General features: G+C 43.7%; 1 protein-coding gene across 1 annotated transcript in view; it reads right to left on the reverse strand.

Moving 5' to 3' along the window:
• ITM2C (integral membrane protein 2C) overlaps nucleotides 1-23835 on the reverse strand; it is a 302913-nt gene that overhangs the window by 80553 nt on the left and 198525 nt on the right. Inside the window, exon 4 of the mRNA XM_078668127.1 lies at nucleotides 7801-7911. Coding sequence (XP_078524253.1) covers nucleotides 7801-7911 — 111 coding nt within the window. The remainder of the gene's footprint in view (nucleotides 1-7800; nucleotides 7912-23835) is intronic.

Raw genomic sequence — 23835 nt, forward strand, 5'->3', positions numbered from 1 at the left:
ATATGAACAGATTTGGAAAGACCAGACCTCTTTGTAAATCCTGACACCATTTCTAAACAAGATAACATTTGGGCTAGTAATATATTTCGTGAACTCAGAAGCTTCAAAAGAGAAAAACGCGAGTTATCTAAATCCTCAGTTAAATCTTTTCTTATGCTGAAAATAATGGAGCCAACAGAGACAGTATCTTTATAATGGCCTTAATATATAGGATCATTATTTCTGAGCACAGTTTATACCTGTGATGATGCCTCCCTCCAGAATGCTATGCATTTTTTGCTTTTTCTGTACATTTTGTCCAGGAAAAGGATTCTTCTCCCTGTTCTTAAAGGTTTTAATTTTACTCAGTGTAGACATGCTTATCTCTTACTTGAAATTTTAGCTAACTCTCAAGTATGCATGCATGTAACTCGTTTTTTGTATGCAGCTATGACGTTAAGGAACAATGTGGCTTTGTAACTATAGTACAGCATCTTTAATCTTTTGTATGATATTTAACACATTTATGCTACTTTTATGGTTTGTAATCAAATAAAGAAAGACTTGATATGATTTGATTTACTCCTGGCCTCAAAGGCTACAGGAACAGCTATAAAAAGAGAGAAAAGAAGACTTCAGAGCTCCGTTTGTCTTTTTCAGAGCCCACAAAGAACACCCCGTTGGAGATTTGAAACAATAAACACCCTTCCAGTGGATTGGAAGCCTTTTGGGTGCACATGCAGCAAAGACAACTTTTTGTAGCTGTTTTGTAAGAAAATGACCCTTGGGCTGCTACGGTGAAACATTAAACCAGAGAAGGCAAAGATTCAAAAGTCAGACTTAGGGAGGAAAATCCCATCCTATAGGGGCAAAATCTGGACCTATATTGCTTGGAGATTAGCCTTCTCACTCCTGAGCTTACTGAAAGAGACAAGTGACCCAATAGGTGCAGGACATCTGGACAAGAGAGAGAGCAAAAAAACACAGTCAATGCACAGAGAGACAAAGGGGACAGTTCTACTTCTGTTTCTGGAGGTCATGTGGAGGGCAGGTGAAACGCTGAGGCCAGAAAAAGATGGAGGAGGCCCAAGAGGAAAATTTACCCTAAGAAGACCAGAGGGCATGAAAGGCAAAGTGAGGGCCATAGGAGAAGGAAATAAGAGGGAAACATAGAACAAGGAAAAAGTCAATAAAAGGAGGAAAAGGTGGGAGAAGAGCCGTGGATTCAAGAAGAACTGACCAATTAGGGTAAGAGACAGAAGAAAGCATGAAGGCAGGGAAAGCAAGAACACAACTGATTGGAGAAGGTAGAAGGGTTGGCGTAGGAAGAATAAAGAGTAGAGATACGAGGGAGGCATGGCAGTGTTTGAATTTAGGAGTTGCAGGCTAAAGGTATGGGGATTTATGTATCTCAGACTGAGCTACAAGGCAATGCTTTAAAACACAGAAAGAAAAGTGAGAGTGAATGGTTGAGGTGAAGCGGTAAAATGGTTGACGGAAGGAGGATTAATGGAGAGTAAATGCTGAAGAGAAATAAACAACGGAGAAGGCCTCAGGGAAGGACGACGAACAGAGGCAGTCTCATCTCAAATTATGTCCGCATGCTAGACAAGGGCAATCATCTTCCCCTATCTTTAGCTTTGGGACCCCTGTAGACACACCACTGTTCAGTGAGTTAATGAGTTGCGCTCTAGAGCAGAAGGCTCAGGAAAGCATGAGGTGCCTCTGCATAGAAATGATCACTGCGAGAGGAAGAGCTGAAGGGAGGTGAACGAGAACTGTTGATGGCTATAGGTGGTAAGTAAAATACATTTTTATCTGCTTTAACCCTTTCGGCGCTCATGACGAGCTCAGCTCATCATGAGGCACAGTGGAGCTGTGCTCAACCACCGCGGAATGCCCACGCGGGGATAATTCCCCTCCTCTGCGGGAGTTCCATTGAGTGGGCGGAGTCGTGATGAGCTCAGCTCGTCATGAGCACAGCTGCACTGTGCAGCGTGAATAGCTGAGCTCGTGACGAGCATCGTGGCGCCGGGCACGGACCCTCCCTCCGCGCCGCGGGGGAATTAGCACCGCAGGGAAGGGGTTAAAAACTCTCATGTAATGGTATTAATCTTGTTCTTCTTGAAAATTTTTATAAGCCTCTAGTGTTGTTTCCTGTGATGTCATGAATGTCACCAAACATGTGACATCACTTTCTGTAAAGTAATCATGGTCAAAGGGTGTGTGATGTCATTTTCGCAACCTGTGCGATTTCGGTTAATTAATGTCAATGAAAACAGGTATATTTCTGGACAGTGGCATCAGTGCACCATGTACTCTATGAGGCAAAGCATACAGTACTGAGGGAAAATCGCAGATCAAATTGAAAAATGAATCCTAAAATAGACCTTAGAGTACATCCTGAAGCAATATTGGCATTATTTGGAAAGTTGGTTGCATGATTTAAAACTTTCTCTATGTTTAGGCGTGATTTTTATCTATTGCACTGTGTAGCCCTCGTACTTAGGCAAACTTTATAGGACATACACCAAACAATAATAAATGAGTATTCCATGCAACTCTACTATAGATTAACAGCCCACTGCCATGGGCATTACCTGGTGCTTAATACCCCTTCTGCAAGCAACTTGGGACTATAATGGAAAATAGATAATTTAACAGAAGGCATACAAAAGACCTGATGGCAATACTGACATTAGAGCATTTCAAACAAACGGAGCAGAATGGTCTTAATGCACAGGGTGGAACAGAAAGAGAAACACTAAAAAGTTTGTGTAGAAGATCTGTACCTGCCTATATTGACCCTCTGACACTGCTTTGGCTCCATTATGTTCAATGAAGCTCCAAAATTCCAAACATTTTAATGATCACAGGTCTAGGTAAAACAACGCTTACCTCATAGTATGCAAACTAAGCCCTCACACCGCCAATGCGATTTGATCTATTTGACAAGTATTCTCATACATAGATCATGTTGCACATCGTTAGTATTGCCAAAGCCTCGAGAGGGCATCTTGTAAATGTCATGTAACTATGGGTACATGTCATGTGCAGAGATTTACAGGGATTGTAAAGGTACACTTCAGGTCCTCTTTAGTACACCTGCATTTGTTGTCACTGGAAGTTACAGTTTTCAGATGAGTCATGTCTCAAGTATCTTGCCCAGCAGAATAGTAGATATGCACCATTTTGAGAACAACCTACCCCATGGAAACTGTCATGGAACTAAAGGTCAAGTATTCTGTGGGACTGAAACTGATGGTACAGGCATAATTTGGAGTAAGTCAGACGTAGTCAAAACCATGACGTCTAAGCCCCCCTTGCGACACATATATATGCCTGCCTTTACAGTGCTATTATAACAGGCAACCATTTTGATTTCAAGTCAGGATAAACACCATCTCTTTAGGGGCCCTGGCATCTTTCTGCAGACAGTCAATGGGGTTTCCGGGGGTGGGGGGTTCCGAGAATGGGTGGTGGTTCATGTGCCACAGCTTCGCCAGTCTTGGTCCACCAAAGCTGTTAAATGTCAACCAGTGCCTGAGTCATCATAGTAAAAGACAGACTCTGTACCTTGCCAAACACATTATTACATGGAACAACTCTCCACTCAATAATAGTTAATAAATATAATGTATTAATAATTATGAAACATTACTTTGTATGTAAGTGTGTACATATATCTATACACACACACAAATATATGTATACAAATACACATACACACACACACACACACACACACACACACACATATATATATATGTTTGTTATATAGGGACCCCTCCTGTACATTAAAAGGATAATGCAAGTCACTGAGGAGTTCCATATGCATACAGAGGAAAGAGGCCAAAGGCGGAGTTCCTTTATAAGGTTATGGAACTCCGAGGTGACTTGCAGTATCCTTATCATTTCTGCCAGGGGGGTAACTTATCCCATATAATACATGGCCACTGTGAGAAGCTGGCCTGGTATATGATGTCCACTAATGTAAGTGGGCACCTTGCACCAGTCCAGACAACCCTTATGTTGATTTAGGAGGTTTCAGACAACTTTAGAAAGCTATCCAAGTGGAAGCTGTGGAGAGCAGCGTTCAGGTTTAGTTTTAAAGGAGTGTAAAGCAGCTTGCTTTACCGGAATGTATAGATTAAATGAAAAAGAACCACACAAAGTATCTATAAAAATATGTATTTATTAAATAACACTCTCTAATATGTCACAGGATGTCCTACACAGAGATAGTCACAAAGTACACAATACTTTGGCAAAGAAATCACAGTAAATAGCACTAATGCACAGTGGGCCCCAGGGGGAGGAGACCAAACCATATGCTAAGAAAGTGGTATAAGAACCACGACTCGAGCCAAGACAATGCCAAGAGGATGTAGGGGACCCTCAGAAACACACAAGTTAAGTAGATGGGGACCCCACGGAGAGCGTGTGAAGTGTGAGAACATGACTGTGTGCTCTGTACAAGTCTATGTGTAAGTCGCGGTTGGAATTTTAAAGATTAGGGACCCTTCCCAGTGGACCCTGAAGAAACCCTGTAGAAGACAGAAGATTGGAGAGTCACCCCACCCGTGGATACTGTGGTAACCAAGTTACCTAACCCAGAGAACCCGGGTGCATAGGTGTGAAGTGGCGTAGGAAACCACTGTCAAACCCAATTGAGGACTTCAGTAAAGTGCTGCTGCTGAAAGAGGAGAAAGTGTTCGGAGGAATCCAAACATGGATTCTTGAATAGGTGTACCTGAAAGCAGAGGGGACAGAGTCTATGTCACTCGGGAGTGACCAGGAGCCCGGGAAGACAAATATCCTCCGATGTCGGGTGCTTCAGGAAAGAGGACAGTGACTCTGCAGCTGCCAGGACCAGGCGATGCTGAGGACAACCAGGACCCAGATACGAGCTGTCCCACGAAGGATGTCAAGTGCTGAGAGGTCGGTGTCCGACAGGAGCACCAACAAGCCTTGGCAAAGGCAACCCATGCAAGAGGTCAAGAAGGTGTACACTTGGGACCAGCAAGATTCAGGGGCCTCACCACAAGCCGGGGAGTCAGGGCAGGCCCTGAGCAATCAGGCGAGCACAAGGAAGAGAAAGGTGAACCTCAAATGGACCAACAGGCCAACTGCACAGGAGTCGCAAGAGGACCTCAACCAGCTCAACAAAAGATTCAGGCCACAATGCCCACGATGCCCACGATGCGGTGTGGCAGAATATTCTGGTCACTGGAATTGCTTGAGGTGGGGGCTACTTGGAGCCCGAAGATCTTCTTGCAAAGATTTCAACAAGCCTTTGCAACTGTAAAGGAAATGCCATATCCAGGAGTTTGGTTATTACAATCCCCACAAGGACTACTGGCCTCAAACTTGATAAGAGCGTAGAGCAGGCCTCGTGAGCTGAGGAAAACCACCACCTGTGTTGCAAAGCCCAAGGAATGCAGGGGAGTGACCCCTTTACTCCAAGGGAGATTACTTTGGTTGTCCTTGATGCTTCACAGGCCTTGGAAGGTTTCTGTATGATGAACATGCACAGACGATGCAGCAGACTGGAAAGGACATGAAGTTAGGCCCAAACGAAAACCAGCTTAGTCTAGAGTGCCCAGACGGTAGAAGTGCAGTGGTTTTGGTTCTGAATCTTATCCAACAACGAATCCAGGGACCTACACCGAGGTAATCCCTTAAGTACCCTAAGGAGAGGGTTGGGAAGATTAATGGGACCCTCCCATTGGAGGTTCTGGACAGGGGGTAGGTTACTCCATGTCCTTTGTCCAGTTGTGGGCCAGATCGGGAGCCCATGGCTCCCAGGACTGGTTTGAATTGGTCTATCCACAGAGACACCATATGTGCCCCTTATGCAGACTTTTAGACGCTAGCAAGCACACACACTCAGCCCTAATACACTAAATGCTGTCTGGAAGGTGGTCACACCTCCCTGTGACAGGATGCCTACTGTTCTGCCTTCCCCTGCTTGGGCTTGGCTCAGCAGCAGGAGGACAAAAATGTGTCTCTGGTCAGCAGTAACCATTTTGTGCTGTCCGGGACAAGAAGGCTGGTACCGGGAACACTGAGAGCCTAACGGAGGGCTCTTCCAGTGCTTGAAATCATACCTCATAGTGTGGGGGTATGATTCAAACATGTTTGATACCAAACATGATAGGATTTGTTGCAGCCGTTTTCGAAATGGTCATCATGCGGTCACCTGAAGCCCCTCCATATAGTATATGGCTGCTTCACTGACAACCCGGGAGAATTGACTCTGTAGGCTGCAGGGGTGTCCTGCTCATGCAGGGGCACATTCTCACTGAAAACCAATCACCCTTCCCTCAGAATTGTAAAGGCCTGCTAGAGGGGTTACATTTAAGTTTTAAGTGCAGTGACCCTTAGATATAGTAAACCTATATCTTTCATAAGAGGTGCATGCACCAACTTACACAGGCTTCAATGGCAGGCCTGTAGTTCCATTTTGAATGGTCTCTCATGGGTGGCATTATAAATGCTGCTGCCCATGGGAGACCTCTGGGGTACCTATGCCCTGGGTACATGGGCACCAAAAACTAGGGACTGACAAGGGTAGCCCAGTATTCAATCTGGGGTGTACCTAGGTACTGACCACAACAGTTTAGGGAGAAAGAAGATAGACTGGGGTCCTGATTAGCAGGATCCCAGTCAGACTAGTAAAAACAGCATCACATCAAGCAAAAAGTGGTGGTAACATTAAGAAGCAGATCCTACTTCCTATACCCACACCATCACCTTTCCCACAAATCACTTTAAACCGTGGTGCAAAGCTCTTTCGCTTGAAAGAGCGATCATGTTTGCAAACATGAACAATAATAATCAAACTACTAGTGCAAAATTAAACATATCAAAAATCTGTTAGGAATTTGTTGCAAACATATATTGGAAACAGTTCAATACATGTCAGCTATAAAATAAAATATATATTTTTTTAAAACTGCACTAACTCAGAATGTGTTGAAACTTGCAGAATGATTCCAGCTTTTCTCTAACTATATGAGGTGTGCAAAAAATAATCATGTTCTCTCTGATTGTCATTGTATGTTAAAAAATACAGCAGAAAAAAGAAAAGCAACGTTCCTTTTAGTTGCTTTAAACAGCTGCCTCAGATATGCTCTGTGGCCTGGCCTACCTCTCACCTTGGCTGCTGCTAGCAGGCACTGTGACGTCAGAACTTGACTATGATAACTTATAATAGTGGTGCATTTATTTATTTTATTTATAGGTGCGCCTGACCCCCGAAGGGGTTTCTCTGCACTAAGGATTTGCACTAGACCGATAGACAGACCTTAAGGAAACAGGGCAGTTTTAAGAAGTTTTTTAAAATGCAGATAGTCAGGGCACTGTCTCAGGTCAATTGGAAGCTGGTTCCAATAGTAGTGAGCGAGGTAGGAGAAAGACTTTCCGCCTAACCTTGTTTTCCTCACCTGCGGGACCACAAGAAGAGAGTGACAAGTCATAATAATGGACCAATGACAGTGATGACGTACCAATGACAAAGATGATGTACCAATGGTAATAATGACCCATGACACTGATGCTGTACCAATGGTAATAATGTACCATGACACTGATGGTATACTAATGATAATAATGCACCAATGACAATGATGTAGAGGAAATCAACATAGGAAGAGAACCAGAAGCAAAGAACCAACACATTTTTAAATTGCATTTTTAAAGAGTAGTATGTGCAAGCTGGCGTCGTAGCTGATAACAACTTAGGTTTACATTATTTTTGCTTTTGACAGTTGCCATTTTACCCTCCACATTACAACAAAGATGAGCCACAACACTTACCTTCATATGGACCAGTAACTCCCAGAAATTGCGGGGCAACATCACAATAGAAGTGTTCAGCTCAATCACATAACATTTATCCAAAACAATGTCATGGTAGGCTGTCAGCCTCTGCGAAGAAAGCAGAACTACAAATGAGTTGCCACATGGACCAAGGACAAGCGAAAGCGCATTAGGCTATAAATTAACTGATAAAGCTATCACTCAAAAGTTAACAGGTTGAAGCTGTGTAAGGTGTACCTTGTGTCCTTTGAATAAGCTGTAATCTGGGGAAAAGATATACTACGTTGAACAATTAACACAGTTTTCAATTTCGTTTTTTTGCTAATTTCTTATAATTTTTTGCAGACGGAAAAATTGGCACTTTGACGAAAATATGTGCAAAAGAGAGGCCGGTGTGCTTCTCATTTCTTTTTCGAAGATTCCTGAGGCAATTCTGCACTGTAACGTGTTTTATAACGTGCAACGCTAAATCTGTGCAATACAAAAAAGATGTTGCTAGGACCCAACACGTTGGTACTCAGAGAGTTAGTCAAAAGTATTTATTCGGTCTTATAAAAGACATAGGGAACAGCACCGAAAAACCAAAGTATATAGGAAAAAGAAAAACACAATGATAACATATAAATTAAGAGCATTTAAACATAAGTACCAAAAATTCATCCTAAAAATATGTCATTAATTTCCTAATTCTGATATACTGCTGAATAAAGTGGGTCACCAGACAGCAGATAAACACTGATATTATTTCTTGTAACAAAATGAATAGCTGGTCGATACAGTCTAAATTTACAAGAACGCAATGGCGGTACTAAAAGGTGTTCCCTTGGTACCATATACAATTGATAAAAAACATGAAATGTATATTGGATTGCATAGAACGATTTCTCACATGGACACAAAGGTGATTTCTCTCTATAAGACAATCTTTGGTAAAGTAAGTAGCAAATTAACATTGTTTATCCGAAAACGAGTAAATAAAAATATGCGCTGGTACTATCTGCAAAAGTAAAATAAATTTCATTGTTATTAGTGATGAAAATATGAAGGAAGGTTTGAGCGAAACTCGTCTGCAAAACTATCCTCCTTACACCTTTCAAACAATAGAGATTTCACTGTGTTTTTCGTGGATGAATTAATTTTGGAATCAGAAATAGCTCCTGTTTCCCCAAACAAATCAAACCGCGTTTCACTATAATTCATCCAAGTAATCAGGTGCCTGGCCCCTGAGTCGAAAGCTATGCAATTTGAAATCACCCAGCTATTGAAGCGTGTCTCAAGCGTCGCCCACATAGAAAACCGTAGGAATAGTGGGTGAAATCCAATTACATCTTCCAAATAAGTAATCCCCAATTTCAAAAAAAAAAACTAAAGACCGTTTCAATCGCCCTCTCAGGCTCTCAAACTGAAAGTGCGCTCGCCATCCCAGTTAAATGCTCTTTCCAAGGACCCCGCAAATGCTTAAAGCCACACACTCTATCAACTTGAATATCATTAACAAAATGAGGGTGAGTTTTCACAGACAGAGTACCACGTACCATAGTGAAGACTTTTGACAAGTTCGTTTGAAGATCCAAATCCTCCATCAGAGGCGCAACTAGAGCCACATTTCGGGGGGGGGGGGGGGGGGCTAAGAAAAAATTTCGGGGTGGCTGAAACTTTAAGCAATAGGCAGAGTGGAGCTGCAGGGGCTCTTGGAAGGGGTGAAACAACATCAAAGCCTCATTAACATGCATTAACATTTTAAAGACCTGTGAAGTGCTCGGGTGCGGCTGTGTGTGCCCGGGAGCCGTCTGAGCCCGGGCTGCCACACACGATGGGGGGGGGGGCTAAAGCCCCTTGATTCCAATGGGTGTTGCGCGCCTCTCCTCCATAAAACCTGCAATCAAATCAAGGAGTGGTTTAATTACATCAGGTGGGACACACTTTAGGAGGCTGTGGGTGCTAGAGGACTCCATCTCCTAGCTGGCCGGCCAGGGCTGGAATGGGAACTGAAACCGGTCCTGGCAAACTGCTCGGCTGGCCCACTCTGGGGGGAGGGGGGGGGGATGGGGGGGGGTGTAGCCGAGCTGTTTGTGAGGTGCCGGTTTCGGCCGATTTTGTTACAGGGGGCCGACATTGCGACACCCGGTAACAAAAACCGCCCCCAGGGGCCCTAAACCGCCCCCACCCTGGCGGCCCATCGGGGAAATGCCCAATGCCCGCTACGGCCAGTCCGCCCCTGAGGCTGGCAGTCAGAGGACTGCTGATGCCATTCCTTCACGCCAGGAGGTGCATAAGTCCAGCTACTGGTACCCGCTGCGTGAGACGCACTTCTGAAGGCTGTGTGGGCTAGAGGACTCCATCTCCCAGCGGGCCAGGAGACAGAGGAGGGCCCGTGCCATTCTTTCGTGCCAGGAGGCGCATAAGTCAGGCTACAGGAGCCCGCTGCACGGGACACGCGCAGGTCACGCCCAGGCCAAGACTGGGCCAAGAGCAGGCCTGTCTGCACCAGTCCGCGCCTGGACGAGGCTGGGCTGGGCAACCTCTCTATGCGACCCAGTAGGAATTAGTTATGCTGCTGTATTTCCACCATAATTTTGTCCAGGAGAGCCTATGGTATTTATTTTATGATGGACAAGCATAAGGTTGCAAGTATGTCTACAACCTCCCACTCTGCTGGTACAATTGGCAACATGCTGGCAAGAGCTGTTGGGGTAATTTCCAATTAAATTGTGATGGCCGAGCGTTGATTCTTCCTGGACTAGGGCCATCCCTCAAGACAACAAGAACATAAGGTTGGCCATTCCCAACTCCCTCTGTTGGTGTTGCAGCCTGTTCAGCCCTCACTGTTTCCAGTTTATCTACTATTTCTCTGGATGACATTGGGACATCTGTTGTTGTACCAACCAATGTTTCCATCCAGCCAAGCTCACCTGAACGTTTATGCATGAGCCAGCCTGAGCCTCAAAGAGTAAACCAGAAGGGGTGCATAGGGCACTCACTACAGCATCTACAATTAAACACCATCCTCTACAAAGTCACTGGCAGAGTCTGCTATTATCCTGTGTTAAACCCTATTGTCAGACCTGAGCAATGCAGACACAGACACCCTCACCAGAAGAAGAACAGGCCCAAGAAATGTTAAACACTAACACTTTGTATACCCAATTCAGTGCAATTCTGGCCCAAAAATTGAGTCCCATCATAGCACGCTTGAATCGCATAGAAGGTTCCTAGCTGGATTTACTGATGTAGCCAAGTCCTCTAATATTGTGAATACCTCTTGTCCCACATTGCAGACCCAACTTAGTCTTCATCAAATAAGATTGGATAGCGCCATTACAGGGATGTTACACACAAGTTGCTAGAATCCAGTTAAGCATGGTCACTGTCTCAGAGGCTGCCTCTATAGGCACTACTACTCTAACTGAGGATATAGTAACTCAGAGGAGTAACCACAACGTTTTTTCTATGGGAGCTTTGGAGTTCCAAGTAAAGACATATTGAAGTTACCACCTGCATCTTGCCCATTTGTGTGGTACTTGCTGGTGTTCCTCCCCTGGAGACGGGCTCTGTTGAATCCTGGGTGCAATTAAAGAACCAAACTTCACAGGCTGAAGAGACATAAGTATTTTGATACCAGGAATGCAGAATTAATCATTATGGTGCGGAAGGTAGAATGGGTGGGCCGAGGACGTAAGGACATTTCAGGAAATTGTACAGTGGTAAACATTAGGCCCCCATCGCATGTATGTATTATTTTGGGACATAAAGAATGCCACAACACACCAACCCACAGATTGTGTTGCTACCCCTCGGCTATTTTTATTTAGCCTGTAGTACCACCATTTTTCCCAGTTGCTCCCTCCTGGGAAATGCACCCACTCGATTGCACAGATAGGTTTGAAGTACTTAACAGCATAGAAGATGTTGAATGACTACCAGAGAAGCTGTTGGGTTGGCAGTGTGGGTGAATATAGTTCTAAGTGGTCATGTGGAGATTTTGGCTAGTATTATCTTTCAAGTGAAACTATCGAGAGCCCATCTGAACCTTCACCTGGTTAATTTCTATAAGAATGATTTTGTTAACATACCTAATTTTAAGTTTCTAGAGTTATTGTACTACCACACCAAGTTATCTGAAAAGGTTGTCACACAAGGTAATGCACTGTATTTTTGTCTTGCTGGTGATTGTAATGCTCCTCACCCCCCAAGCCAAAACACTCGAATCCCCCTTACAGGTGGGCTGGATTCTCGAAGCCTGGAGTTGGAGTCGATATTAACTTCCTTTGAATTGGTGGATACAATGGAAATTGCAGGGAAGAACACTAATGCCCTACCAACATGTAGAGGTAGAGGTGCATCTCCAATGATAGATTAGATATTTGTCACTAGGAGCCTTGAGGAGGTTCTTATGTATGAATCTGTTGTTCCAACAACCTCTTGAAGTCGCCCTTTTATTGGTTCCTAGGAAACTGCATAAGAGAGAGATTGGGGCGTATAACCTTCAACTGACTACGGACAATCTAGAGTTGATATGGAGAATGCGTGAACCTTCCTGAACTCTAGATGTAGTATTAAAAGAGAGAATATGAGGTTGTTGGAAGTCTCTTTGGTGGGAGAGGACACTGCACACCAGATTATGGGTGCATTTAGTTATCTTTGTTGTAGTGTCAAAAGAACCATCCTTAAACCTGTTCGGCCCTTTATTACGTTGCATCACTGATTTAATCATAATTGTACTGTGGCTAATCGGGATTTGGGACTAGTACTTGGGAAATAGCAAAGAGATCAAGCACTAGTCACCATCTTGAGGAAGCAGTACAAGGTTGTCACAGCAAAACGATGGCAGGTAGTTGTATGTGAACAATGGGGCTCACTAGAGCAGGCAGCCCGTATGAAAGATACAGGGCATTTGTGGGGTACCGTTTCGGATACAAGATGCAAAAATCAGTTATTATCTCTGGTTCCTGTCATATTGTCGGTGAAGTATTGGGAGCCCAATTTAGAAAAGGTTATGCTCCCCTCCCCCAGCGGAGGATGCTTTTGATATCGATAGCAGGAAACTGGCAGATGTGAAGATAACTGTGGCTGATGTTGAAGAGGGATGTATGACGTTACAACGCATACTTTTACATCGCATGCCTTTACAACGCGGTTTTTACATCGCATACCATTACAACGCATAATGCTTTTAGGCGCTGGATAGTGATTTATTTAATTTACTATTCCAACTCCAGTCCCCGTGGATAGTAGGGAAGGTGTTGGATAGTATATTAAATACATTCCCTATCCTAGAGCGCCCCCCAGCGCTATGCGTTGTAATGGTTTGCGTTGTAAAAGTTGCGTCGTAATGGTAGTGCGTTGTAAAAGTTTCGTTGTAATGGATGTTTCCCGTTGAAGAGGCCAACTCACAAAGTGTAGGGGGAAAAGCACCTGGGTCTGACGGTGTTCCGATATATCTATTGAAACATAACATTGATTTTTGTGCCACTCTTCTGACTAACGTGATTAGTAACCTTGTACATTCATACTGGCCTGCTTCCTGGAACACCTCAATTATCGTCCCTATATTTAAGAAGGGTAAGAGAGATGACCCTATATGCTAAAGGCCAATCTCGTTGATCAACAGCACTGTTACAATCTTAGAGCGTGTTATTTACAACAGAACTTAGGAGTGGGCTCAAGTGGAGCCTATCTTGCATCCTTCTCAATATGGGTTCAAAAAAAGATTGGGACAATCAAGCAATGTGCAAACCTGAATCTGGTAATAGGCAAATATACTGTTACAAAGCAAATGCCCCTGTGTTTGGCTTTCATTGATTTACCTGCTGCTATTGATTGTGTCAGTTGACCCACATTTTGGCAAATGTTGCTATTGTAGGGCCTGAATGTTCCCCTTGTTCAGTTTCAGGCATATTTGCACACAGACATGAGAGCTAGGGTCAGAATTAGCAACAATGGAGATGTAACTAATGATATAAAGATTGGCAGGGGTGTTAGACAAGGGTGTGTGCTGGCCCCTCTTTTGTTTATTCTATATATATTAATGGTTTGCACCCGTTCTTAGCAGGGGTTACTATTGATGTTTCATTAATGAAGGGGGTGTCATCTACCTCCACTCTTAAATGCAGATGATGCCGTGCTCATTCCCCGCCCTCAAAAGCACCTCGCCTGTTACTATTTGCCTTCGTTGAATATATGGCTAACCGTGATTTTTGCAACAGTTTCTAAAAGTCACATATTATGGGGTGTGGCCCACGTTGCACCCAGCTCTCCACTCTGTTAGTGGGCCAAAATCGACTGACTAGTATTAATAGCTTCCCATATTTAGGAGTCATGTTTGCTGCTCCTGGTGCATGGACCCATGGTATTGTACATCGCCGACCCAGTTATCTAAGGCAATCAGCTCCCTTTTCTATCTTCCAATTGCATATTTGTTGCAGATCTATAAATCCCAATGTGTTCCTTTTGCAACTAATGGAGCTGAACTGTGGGGGATTGCAAACTGCGAAACCAAACAATATGAAGAAAATAGGTTTTACAGGCGGCTTCTTGCAGTACCAATCTCCCCCCCTCACAATATCTGCCACAAAGAACTCAACCTGCAATATATAATTGACTAAATTAGAGTTAGATCCTTAATATTCTGGCTTTCAATATGGAGTAATGAGAAGGCATCTTTGACCAGAGATATAATACTCGATTGCCTCTCTTGTGACAATGGCCTTCGAATCCCCTGGCTAGCATATGTTGAAACAGAAATGGGTAGAATTGGTTTGCAGAGGGCTTTTGCAGAGCCAGATTTATGTTCCAGTTTTAATAAAAAAGGAAGTAGTGTCAGTTTTTTATGACTATGCAAAGGAACTGCATTTCAGAAGCATGGAAGGGAAAACCCAGATTATGGCATATTTGTCTTTGAGAGTCCCAGATTGCCCCACTGTTTACCTGTGGCAGTCACGTGGGCGATGGGAGCGCTCTTTGTTATTCAGGTTCAGAGCTGATACTGTTAAATATTACTGTTTTCTCCTTGTCTTTCAGCTAAACCTTGCGGCTATTTCATGCCCGTGCGATGGCAAAACAGGTCAATCAATGATACATTTTATGTTGTTTTCTATTTTTATGAATTTTATACTAGGTCGTTGTTAATTCCTCTGTTTAAAAAGAAGTACCATAATATTAGGCAGTTTAGAGACACATTTTTGCTGGTGCTACAATTATCTGACGCAGAAATTTGTTTACATGTAGGCTCATTCTTACACCATTCTATAAGGGCCCGTGGCAGCAGGTCCATGTGTTACACTATCTCTGGTAGTTAACAGCCAGGTGGACAAAACATAGCATGTCCTACAGATGTATAGCCAACCACTGTGTACTGAGCACCAGAGACCTTTGCATAGTACTCCATGTAGTGGGCGGGGGAGTCAGGAGGGGGCGGTAATGTTCCAGGTGTCATGATCCACAGCCTCCAGAGAGATAATTGGTGTCTGGCACTTTTTTCTACAAATCAATGTATTGATTGCGCTGATGGTGGAAGTGGGCAGCACCAGAGGCGGGTATCAATAGCACAAAGATGGAAGTGAGTAGCACCATGAGTGAGTGTAAGTGGGCATGTTTCCAATCGTGGAATGAGCGGGCCTCCTAAAAAAAATTTAGGGCCCATGAAGATATTTTACTACAAATTTTGCACTGTGTGCCAATATTTTATTTTGCCTGCTGCAGTACTTTCTGAGTTTGACCACTGCAGTAATTTCTGATTTTGTAAGTAAGTGCAGTGGTGACTTTGCTGCAAATAGTAACAGATTCACCAAACTGGTCGGACGCCGCAGAAGAAGTAGTTCACAGTGTGTTTAAAATTAATTGGTTAGGGTAGTGTAAAGGTACAGTGTCTGCGATGTGGAAGTGTGTCCATGTGCACACTCCTGTGTGCGTGTTGGACTAGGATTTTGCCATCAGGTGCCCAGAGAAGGGTCAGGCCAGGTCCGGTTTTCATGAAAGGCCAACTCAGTCATGGTTTCAGCACATCGCAAAACACACTTGCAATTCAATCCTATCCAACACAATATAATCACTCAGTGAGCTGAAATCAGTCACTAGCCTCACCCTAATTCCCAACACTGGTTCTGGATTATGGGTAATTCAGTCATACAGTGTTTAAATAGTAATTTAAATGGTGGTCATCTTGTTTCCCTTAGTTTTGGAAGACCTGGTAAATCTGACACAGTGGCAGGGGTGGTGTCTCCATTAGGGCTCAGGGGTTGCGCCCCCCTGAATTTCCTTAACATTTACATAAAAACATATTACATTTATGGATGTATTTAAATATACAATCAAATCCCTAAATAAATCGATTTATTTAAGTCTGGACTGTCTGTTTCAGGCTACCTGCCCCACCTTGCTCTGAAGCAGGAGATGGAAGCCAAGCAGTAAATCAACTTTCTGAACTGTGGCGCACAGCACGGGGCTTTCTGTTTTTGAGCTCTTCATTGCCATTGTGGTCTATAGTGGTATGCACTCTGTAAGCCAGCGACACAATCAATGTCATGGTTTCGGGCGTCAGACCCTTCATCCCAGCGTTATTTCAGACATCCATCATTCACAGGCAAATGATCCCACCCTTTCGTCATACGTGGGATTGGATGCAAGCACGTCTGATTTGGTGCCTTGTTCTCAATAATGGTTAGTGTTTGCAGGCTATTGCTGTGTTAGTGATATTGTGCTGCAACCCCTCATCACGCTAACCTCCCCCATTGTGACACCCCAGGTCCTGATAGCAGGAGCTGCAGCATTTGTTCCCCGGCAAAATGGATCCAAATATTTAGCAGGGTTTTTGTTCCCTTGGGAAGTTGATCCAAATATACGAGTCAAGCACAAAGTGAGAAATATATGCTTACAGTGGACAGTTCTCTGATGTATGACATTAAAACTGGCTGTGTCTTCATGTCCCTAAATTAAAACTGATGCCAAAAACATGGATTGATTTGCAAACAATGAATGGTAAAAACGTTGAGGCAATACATTTCAGTGATTTTGTTCCTCTCTTATTTCTCATACTTTACTTAATCTTGCATTCCCCAAGAGATAGCTATTTTATAATGTTGTTGTTTATCTATATTTTTTCTGTGCATACTTCGAGGCTTGAGCCATGCCAGGTGTTTATGAGGGGCTTTGATTGAGCGTGCAGGTGCTAAGGCTCAAGCCAAACAAAGTGCCTGCCACTGGGTTGGCCTCTCTGTAGAGCACACCAAATAATGTTTATGCATTCCATTTGCAACTAAAATTCTGTGGATGTGTGTGAAGGGGGTATACAGATGTCAAAATATTTGCACGGCAAAAGTAAGAAAAACTAAAGTGCTTAAATTTGAGGGAGTGCAGTGTATGCTTGGGGGCAGTGAAGTGACAGAGATGCGAGGAAGTGCATTCGGGGAAGAGTGAAAAGAGGATGTTGAAGAGGAAAGATAGGTGGTTGATGATGTGCAGATGGACAAGTTATGCAGAGAAAAAGAAGATACGTATCTAACATAAAGCCCACATTGTTGTAAACGATTCTAGGACTCTAAATAAATATTCCCGATTCATGCCCTTATGTGGTTATATCAAATATTATCCTTATATAGGCATAAGAATCATACCCATATTAAGACATAGCCAATGCAGTCCAAATACGGCAAGGCTACTCCCATAGACTCCTAGAAAGCACAACATGTTCTTAAACAAACCAAGCCCCCAGCAGCCCGGGAATTCCCCCTGCTTCTGTATTGATTTGTCCTAGAACTCCTGGAGTCCTGAAAGAGCTGCGAGTTCTTAGTGACGTCTTATGTCCACCCTTACGTCAAGCTCGGCACCTTCCAGGTATAAATATACCAGTATCTGCCCTAACAAAACACACGGTGGTTCTGGAGCAGATAGACTATCTACTTGCCGGACACCCTGCTGTAGCAAGTGCCGAAGGAAGCCGACCCTCCCACTGACGGACTGAGAGAGACGCTGTCTTTTCTCCTGCCGAGAAATCCAGCTCCAGTGTTTCCCTGTCACCCTTGCGGGTTGCTGTGAGATCGAGTCATGAGAGAGAGATACAAGACCTCCTTCATTCTATAACCAAGGTACGGAGCTGATTAGACCCTTAGAGAATTCTTGATTCAGATTCTTGGCAGAAAACTATCTTAACTCAAACTACATCTCACTTACTCCTTCCCTGTACTAGGCTTAGGTTAGGTACACCAGGGTAGGCGTATCTTAGAAGCACCAGTTGAGTACTGTTAGTCATTATTTTATCATTGTATGTATTTTAACCATTTTAAACACAGTATGGTTTAGAAACCATACCATGCTTTTACAGTATTACATTGTAATACTCTTTTTACTGTACGTACTTTACTTTACGACAAGTATTGCAATTGTAGCAATTCACTTCTCTTGCATGAGAAAGAAGACTGTTCAATAAATAACCTCTTTTATTGAAAACGCCAGTCTCTCTGTTTCTCTGCACTTCTGGTGAAACTAAGAATGCACGATTGCCTGAGTAAAATAGCTATCTATTGTTTCCGCGACTCTGGAGGTATACTCCTTATTCTGGAGGGAGCAAAGTTGTCATGTTTATGTGATTGTCAGAAACTAATCCCTTCTTGTCTATTCAGGAAAGTTAACACCTTCTTGTTTACTCGAGAAAGTTTCTAGTGACCTCTGAGCTAGCTGGCATTCATAATTAGGTCTAACATATTCAATAGAGACCTAGTCGACCTCAGTCCTACGTCTAAACTATCATTTATGTTATTCCAATGCGCAGAGCCTTTTGGGAATATAGGAACTACACTCCATGGCGCCCAACGTTTGGTAAGGTGATAATTTAACGCTAGATACTAGAGTAACTGAGTCGTGCTTTTCACACAGACCCCTTTTTCCCGTAAAAACTGCAATAGATGTCTGGAGTGGGTAAAAGGTCAAATCCGCCAAAGCTAAGTAGGATGAGAATCCTATAAATTAGTTTTTTGTTTAGTCAACGTTGAAGGCTACAGTGTTCCAAAATATTGTGCACCTAATCTATGTTTCCTTGAAACTTGATCTGCAAACTTTCTGTCAGAAAAATGTCGGACGACGACAGAGAAAGAGAAGCGTTAGCAACTCAACTATTAGCTGAGGACACAAGTCTTCAACAAAATGACCCGGATGCTATACTCATCCCAGTCAATGTAACGAAGAGTGTAACTTACAAACTTATAAACAATGGAGTATCATCGAGAGGTGGTACAGTTATATTTGTAGTAGAGGCACATGAAAATCGGCAGACAGAGGTATTCTATTCATGAATACATTTTCGAGCAGCAAATGCTGTGACACGCGATTTCCACTACTACAAAGCAGAGGAATCTCCAGAGGAATACGTTCCTTTCGAGGACATTGAAATTCCACTAACCTACCAAGAGCATCAGCTCTGGTTTAATGGCGCACTAAAACATCAAAATCACATCACCAGGCTCGGTCCACTAGGTAGACCAGGAGCCACATGGCCGGTTCTAGCCAGCTACACACAACATCCTGCCATTGAAGGAATGTCAAACCGAGAACTTTTAGTTCAGCTAAAACAATTAATTAAAATACATAGACAATTGGTTCAATATGTCATGCGGACTAACAGTCCAACCAGCAATAAAAATTCCACAGCACACCCCTCACCAGGGGAATACAAATACAATTACACCACAGACTATACAATCAGTCATTGGCAAATTACCCGCAAAACGGGAACAAATTCCGTTTTGGTTGGCTCAAAAAATTACTCAAATAGAGGCAGTATTTCCTGATACTACACCTCATGAAAAACACAGAATTCTGACAATCTGTCTACCAATAGGGATCGCACCACATATGGAGGACTGTGACACTTGGGGAAAAGTCTTTGCTTCCATATACACAAAAACACATGGTGTTCCGTCTATGGCGCTTATACCAGACGTATTAAGACAGATTCAAAATTAATACAGTCCAGAGACTGCTTTAAATCTAGGTATGAAATTACTGAAAGACTTTAAGCAAGTCTCGGCTATATTACTAGCCAACATAAAAGGAGAAGCAGCATCTGTGGCGATCCGCCAATAGTTAAAAGAAACAGAAGTAACAGAGAAACCTTTTGAACTTGCCAGAATAATTGAAAAGTGCTATGAAGAATTAGGTAGAGATAATTTGGGTGGGAAACCACTAAAACCCCAAATAACTGAAAATCCTGAAAAACCTTTATTAAAAATAATCTCAATACTCCAAAAAAGAAGTGGGAGGGTAACAAACAAACCACTCCCAGAGAAAAACAGTTTCAGTCCAGAGGAAGGTCTCCACAACAGGAGCCCTCTGAAAAAAGATACAACCTTAGAAATAGGGACAATTTGAGAAAACCTGACAGATATCAAGATAATGATGCACGTCCTTCTCGATCTTTTCAGACTTCCTCACAGAAATCGGAAAGAAGAGGACGGTCAGAACATAAAGAAGAGCGCGTCAAGTCCAAAGACAAGGAACCTGCTCATCAAAGTAAAAAATTACAATTTCCAAAGAAGAAGGTAGCCAGTAATAAAATAAAACATGCCTAGGATTCTGAGGACAAAACTCAAAACCGGAGAAAGGGCCCAGACAATGCTAGACAGCGCAGCAGAAGTGACCATAGCTCGCAAAATCCTGATGAATCTTCTGGAGACAGTGGACACGAATGAATACATTCAGGTGGAAACTGCAAACACCAGAGTTAGTGTACCCCATAAATTATATGAAATAACATTACGTATGGAAGGGGACAAAACTAGGAAAATAAGAGGTCTCTTTTGGGAGAATCTATCTAAAGCAGGGGTACTCATAGTACGGCCCGCGGGCCAGTGGCGGCCCGGCAAGCCTTCCCTGGCGGCCCGCGGACCTTGTACACATCATACCAGTGTTTTAATTTTTTTTTTTTAAAGAGTGTCTGCAAACTAAGTTACAGCAGCGCGACTCTGAGACTCAGCTGCTCTGTGGGGGCCGGCCGGGCGATTCCTGCCATAGTTAGAGTGAAGCTGCAGGGGCGCTAAGAGGTGAACACAGCCTCATTAACATTCTAATGGTCTTTTAAAGACCTGTTAATGCGCTCGGTGCGGCTATGTGTGTGTGTGTGCTTCGAAGCTGTCTCAGCCCGGGCTGACACAGAGGCAGGGTGAGATGACAGAGGGAGAGGGAAAGAAAGGGAGACAAAGTGAGGAAGGGAAAGGGAGACCGGGTGAGGGAGTAAGAGAGGAAAGGAGGGAAAGGGAGGAAGGGAGGAAGGGAATGGGAGGGTGAGGGAAGGAAAGGGAGTGACAGTGAGGGACTCTGTGTACAGTTAGAATGCGTGTGTGGCTGGCATCAGTACTGGGTGCAGTGACTGACTGGGTGGCATCAATCATGCATGTCATGTCAGGAGGACAAATAAACATAAACTGCAAAGTGCAAACTTAACTGATGAACGATCGAAATGGCTTTTAAATTATTTTACGGGCACTGTGTTACTAGGCCTCGGCTCGGAGCCTAGGCGCTGGGCGGCATTGATTTGAAATGCGATGGGGAGGCTCAGACGAGGCGGCACAGTGGCAGGACTCCATCTGGTTAAGCGCGCCGCCAAATGACACTTAGACAGTCATGCCGTCATAAATAGCATGTTGGAGGCGAGGCGCACAGTTAGGTGAAATGCAAAAGTACTTACTGCAGAACAGGTGCCGCCGCCGGCCGCAACATGCATCAAATGTCGATGCCCGTGATATAACCATAGCAATCAAATATGTCAAAGTTACTAAAGATAAAGGGGCCCTATAGTGACATGATGTAAGTTAAAAAGCACACCAACACGTAGCAACAAAGAGATGCAGGCTAGCTGGACCTTAAGTGACCTGTGTGGCGCAGTCCACGCTGTGCGATGAGCCACATGAACAGAGAGTGCAGTGGAACTGGAGTGAGGGCACTACAGGAAGAGATGGCAAACCGAGGGTGCACCGCGTGCAGCTGCATTGAAGGAAGAAAAATGTTAGCATTTTTAACATTTAATTGAAACTTGAGCACGTTCAGGTCAGTGATTTAGTTCCTGTTTACATTGTATGTGTTAATATTGCATCGTTGCATTCCCCAAAAGTGTTAGCTATTTAAGGATTCTGTTCATGTATTATTTTTCATGTCTCACATTACTCTTGTACAGTGCATACCTTGAACGGAGTGGCACCACTTGAGAGCGCTGGAGCTTAGACTAGGGCACTGCGAGTTTCTCACAGTGCCTGTTAAATAGTGAAAAAGATGTTCAGAAATCTTGATGGACATCAAATCCTGGCCTCTCAGCAGAGCGCACAGGGCAGTGGTCATGTGTTCCAGTTGCAATGTGATTCTGTGCATATGGGTTTGATGGAGGTATACTTTTTTCAAAATAATGATGTAAAAGAACATTTAGTGAATGCTTGCTACTCGTAACAAGTCATCCTTAACTTTTACGCCCTACCACTTTCAAATGTCACCAGCCGCCACTGTGAGGGAGGCAAAGGGGTGATCGGGTGAAGGAGTGAGAGAGGGAAAGGGTAGGAGGGAAAGGGAGGGAGGAAGGGAAAGGGAGGGGGGAGGGAGGGAAAGGGAGTGACAGTGAGGGAGTGAGGGAGGGAAAGGGAGACAGAGTGAGGGAGTGAGGGAGGGAAAGGGAGACAGAGTGAGGGAGGGAAAGGGAGTGACAGAGTGAGGGAGTAAGGGAGGGAAAGGGAGACAGAGTGAGGGAGTAAGGGAGGGAAAGGGAGACAGTGTGAGGGAGTGAGAGGGAAATGGATGCAGGGAAAGAGAGGGAGGGTAAGGGAGGGAAGGAAAGGGAGGGAGAGAAAGGGAGTGACAGAGTGAGGGAGTGAGAGAGGGAAAGGGAGGGAGAGAAAGGAAGGGAGGGAAAGGGAGTGAGAGAGGGAAAAGGAGACAGAGGTAAGGAGACAGAGGGAGGGGGACAGAGTAAGGGAGAGTGAGAGAGGGAGGGAGGTAGACAGAGAGAGAAAGAGAGCGAGAGAGAGAGATGTGTGTATGCCGGGTCTGGTGGCTCAGTGGACGAAGGTGTCCGCTGCAGGGACCAGTGATCAACCTCATGGTCAGTTTTTTTTTGTTGCTCTAGTCCCGCCCCCTACCCCACTTACCCCACCCCCACTGGTGCGGCCCTCGGACACAAACCACAGTGTAAATTTGGCCCTCGAGAGAAAGTTTGTGAGTACCCATGATCTAAAAGCTATGATATCCATCTAGCAGAAAAAGACTGGCCACCAGAGTTTGTCAGGGAGTGCCCACATGGCGAAGAAATGATTATGCCTGCCTTCTCAAATCACATTCCAATTCATAAAAAATACACATATGCTAGAAAATGGGCAGTGGCCCAAGCCCCTGTATTATATACAAACCATGTAGGATGCTACTGATTACGACATTTATGGCCCGGTTGTACTCTTGAAATATCTACACCAGTTCAAAGTTTCTTTAAGTGACTTTGTATCACCTAGCACATTCTCTGATGATTGGGACTTTGAATCAATTAACAATATGATGTCAGACTTAGAAATGTCAGCAAAATTTACAGAACATAATTATTTAGAAGGTTCATCAGATTATGAAGAAATGTATTGCTATAATCATTATGGTCACCACTATTTGCATAAATCTGTTAATCCTAGAAATGTTTTTACTTATAATCAATGGGAACATTGTCCAACACCGCCAAAAGACAGCTCGAAAACATTTTATGAGGAATTCCCATACTTTTCAGGGTTTAATAACACTGATCCAAAAACGTTTTATTTTAAAAGTGTAAATAAGACAGGAATGAAAAACATGTTGACAAATACTAAACTGATATATTCTGCAAAATGTTATGAAAAATTGTCTGCATTTGGTTTTGAATTTTGGAAAAACAACATTGAGACACAAAAACATCTGGGGTACAAAAGATTGGCAGGTACAAGGTTTAGAATCATTATTTAGAGCCTGCATGATCCCAGAACAGATAATATTCCTGAATGACACCATTCAACAAACAACCTGTCTTGGCCTAGCCAGGAT

This window comes from Lissotriton helveticus, chromosome 11 (genome assembly GCF_964261635.1).
Source record: "Lissotriton helveticus chromosome 11, aLisHel1.1, whole genome shotgun sequence".
Taxonomy (NCBI): domain Eukaryota; kingdom Metazoa; phylum Chordata; class Amphibia; order Caudata; family Salamandridae; genus Lissotriton; species Lissotriton helveticus.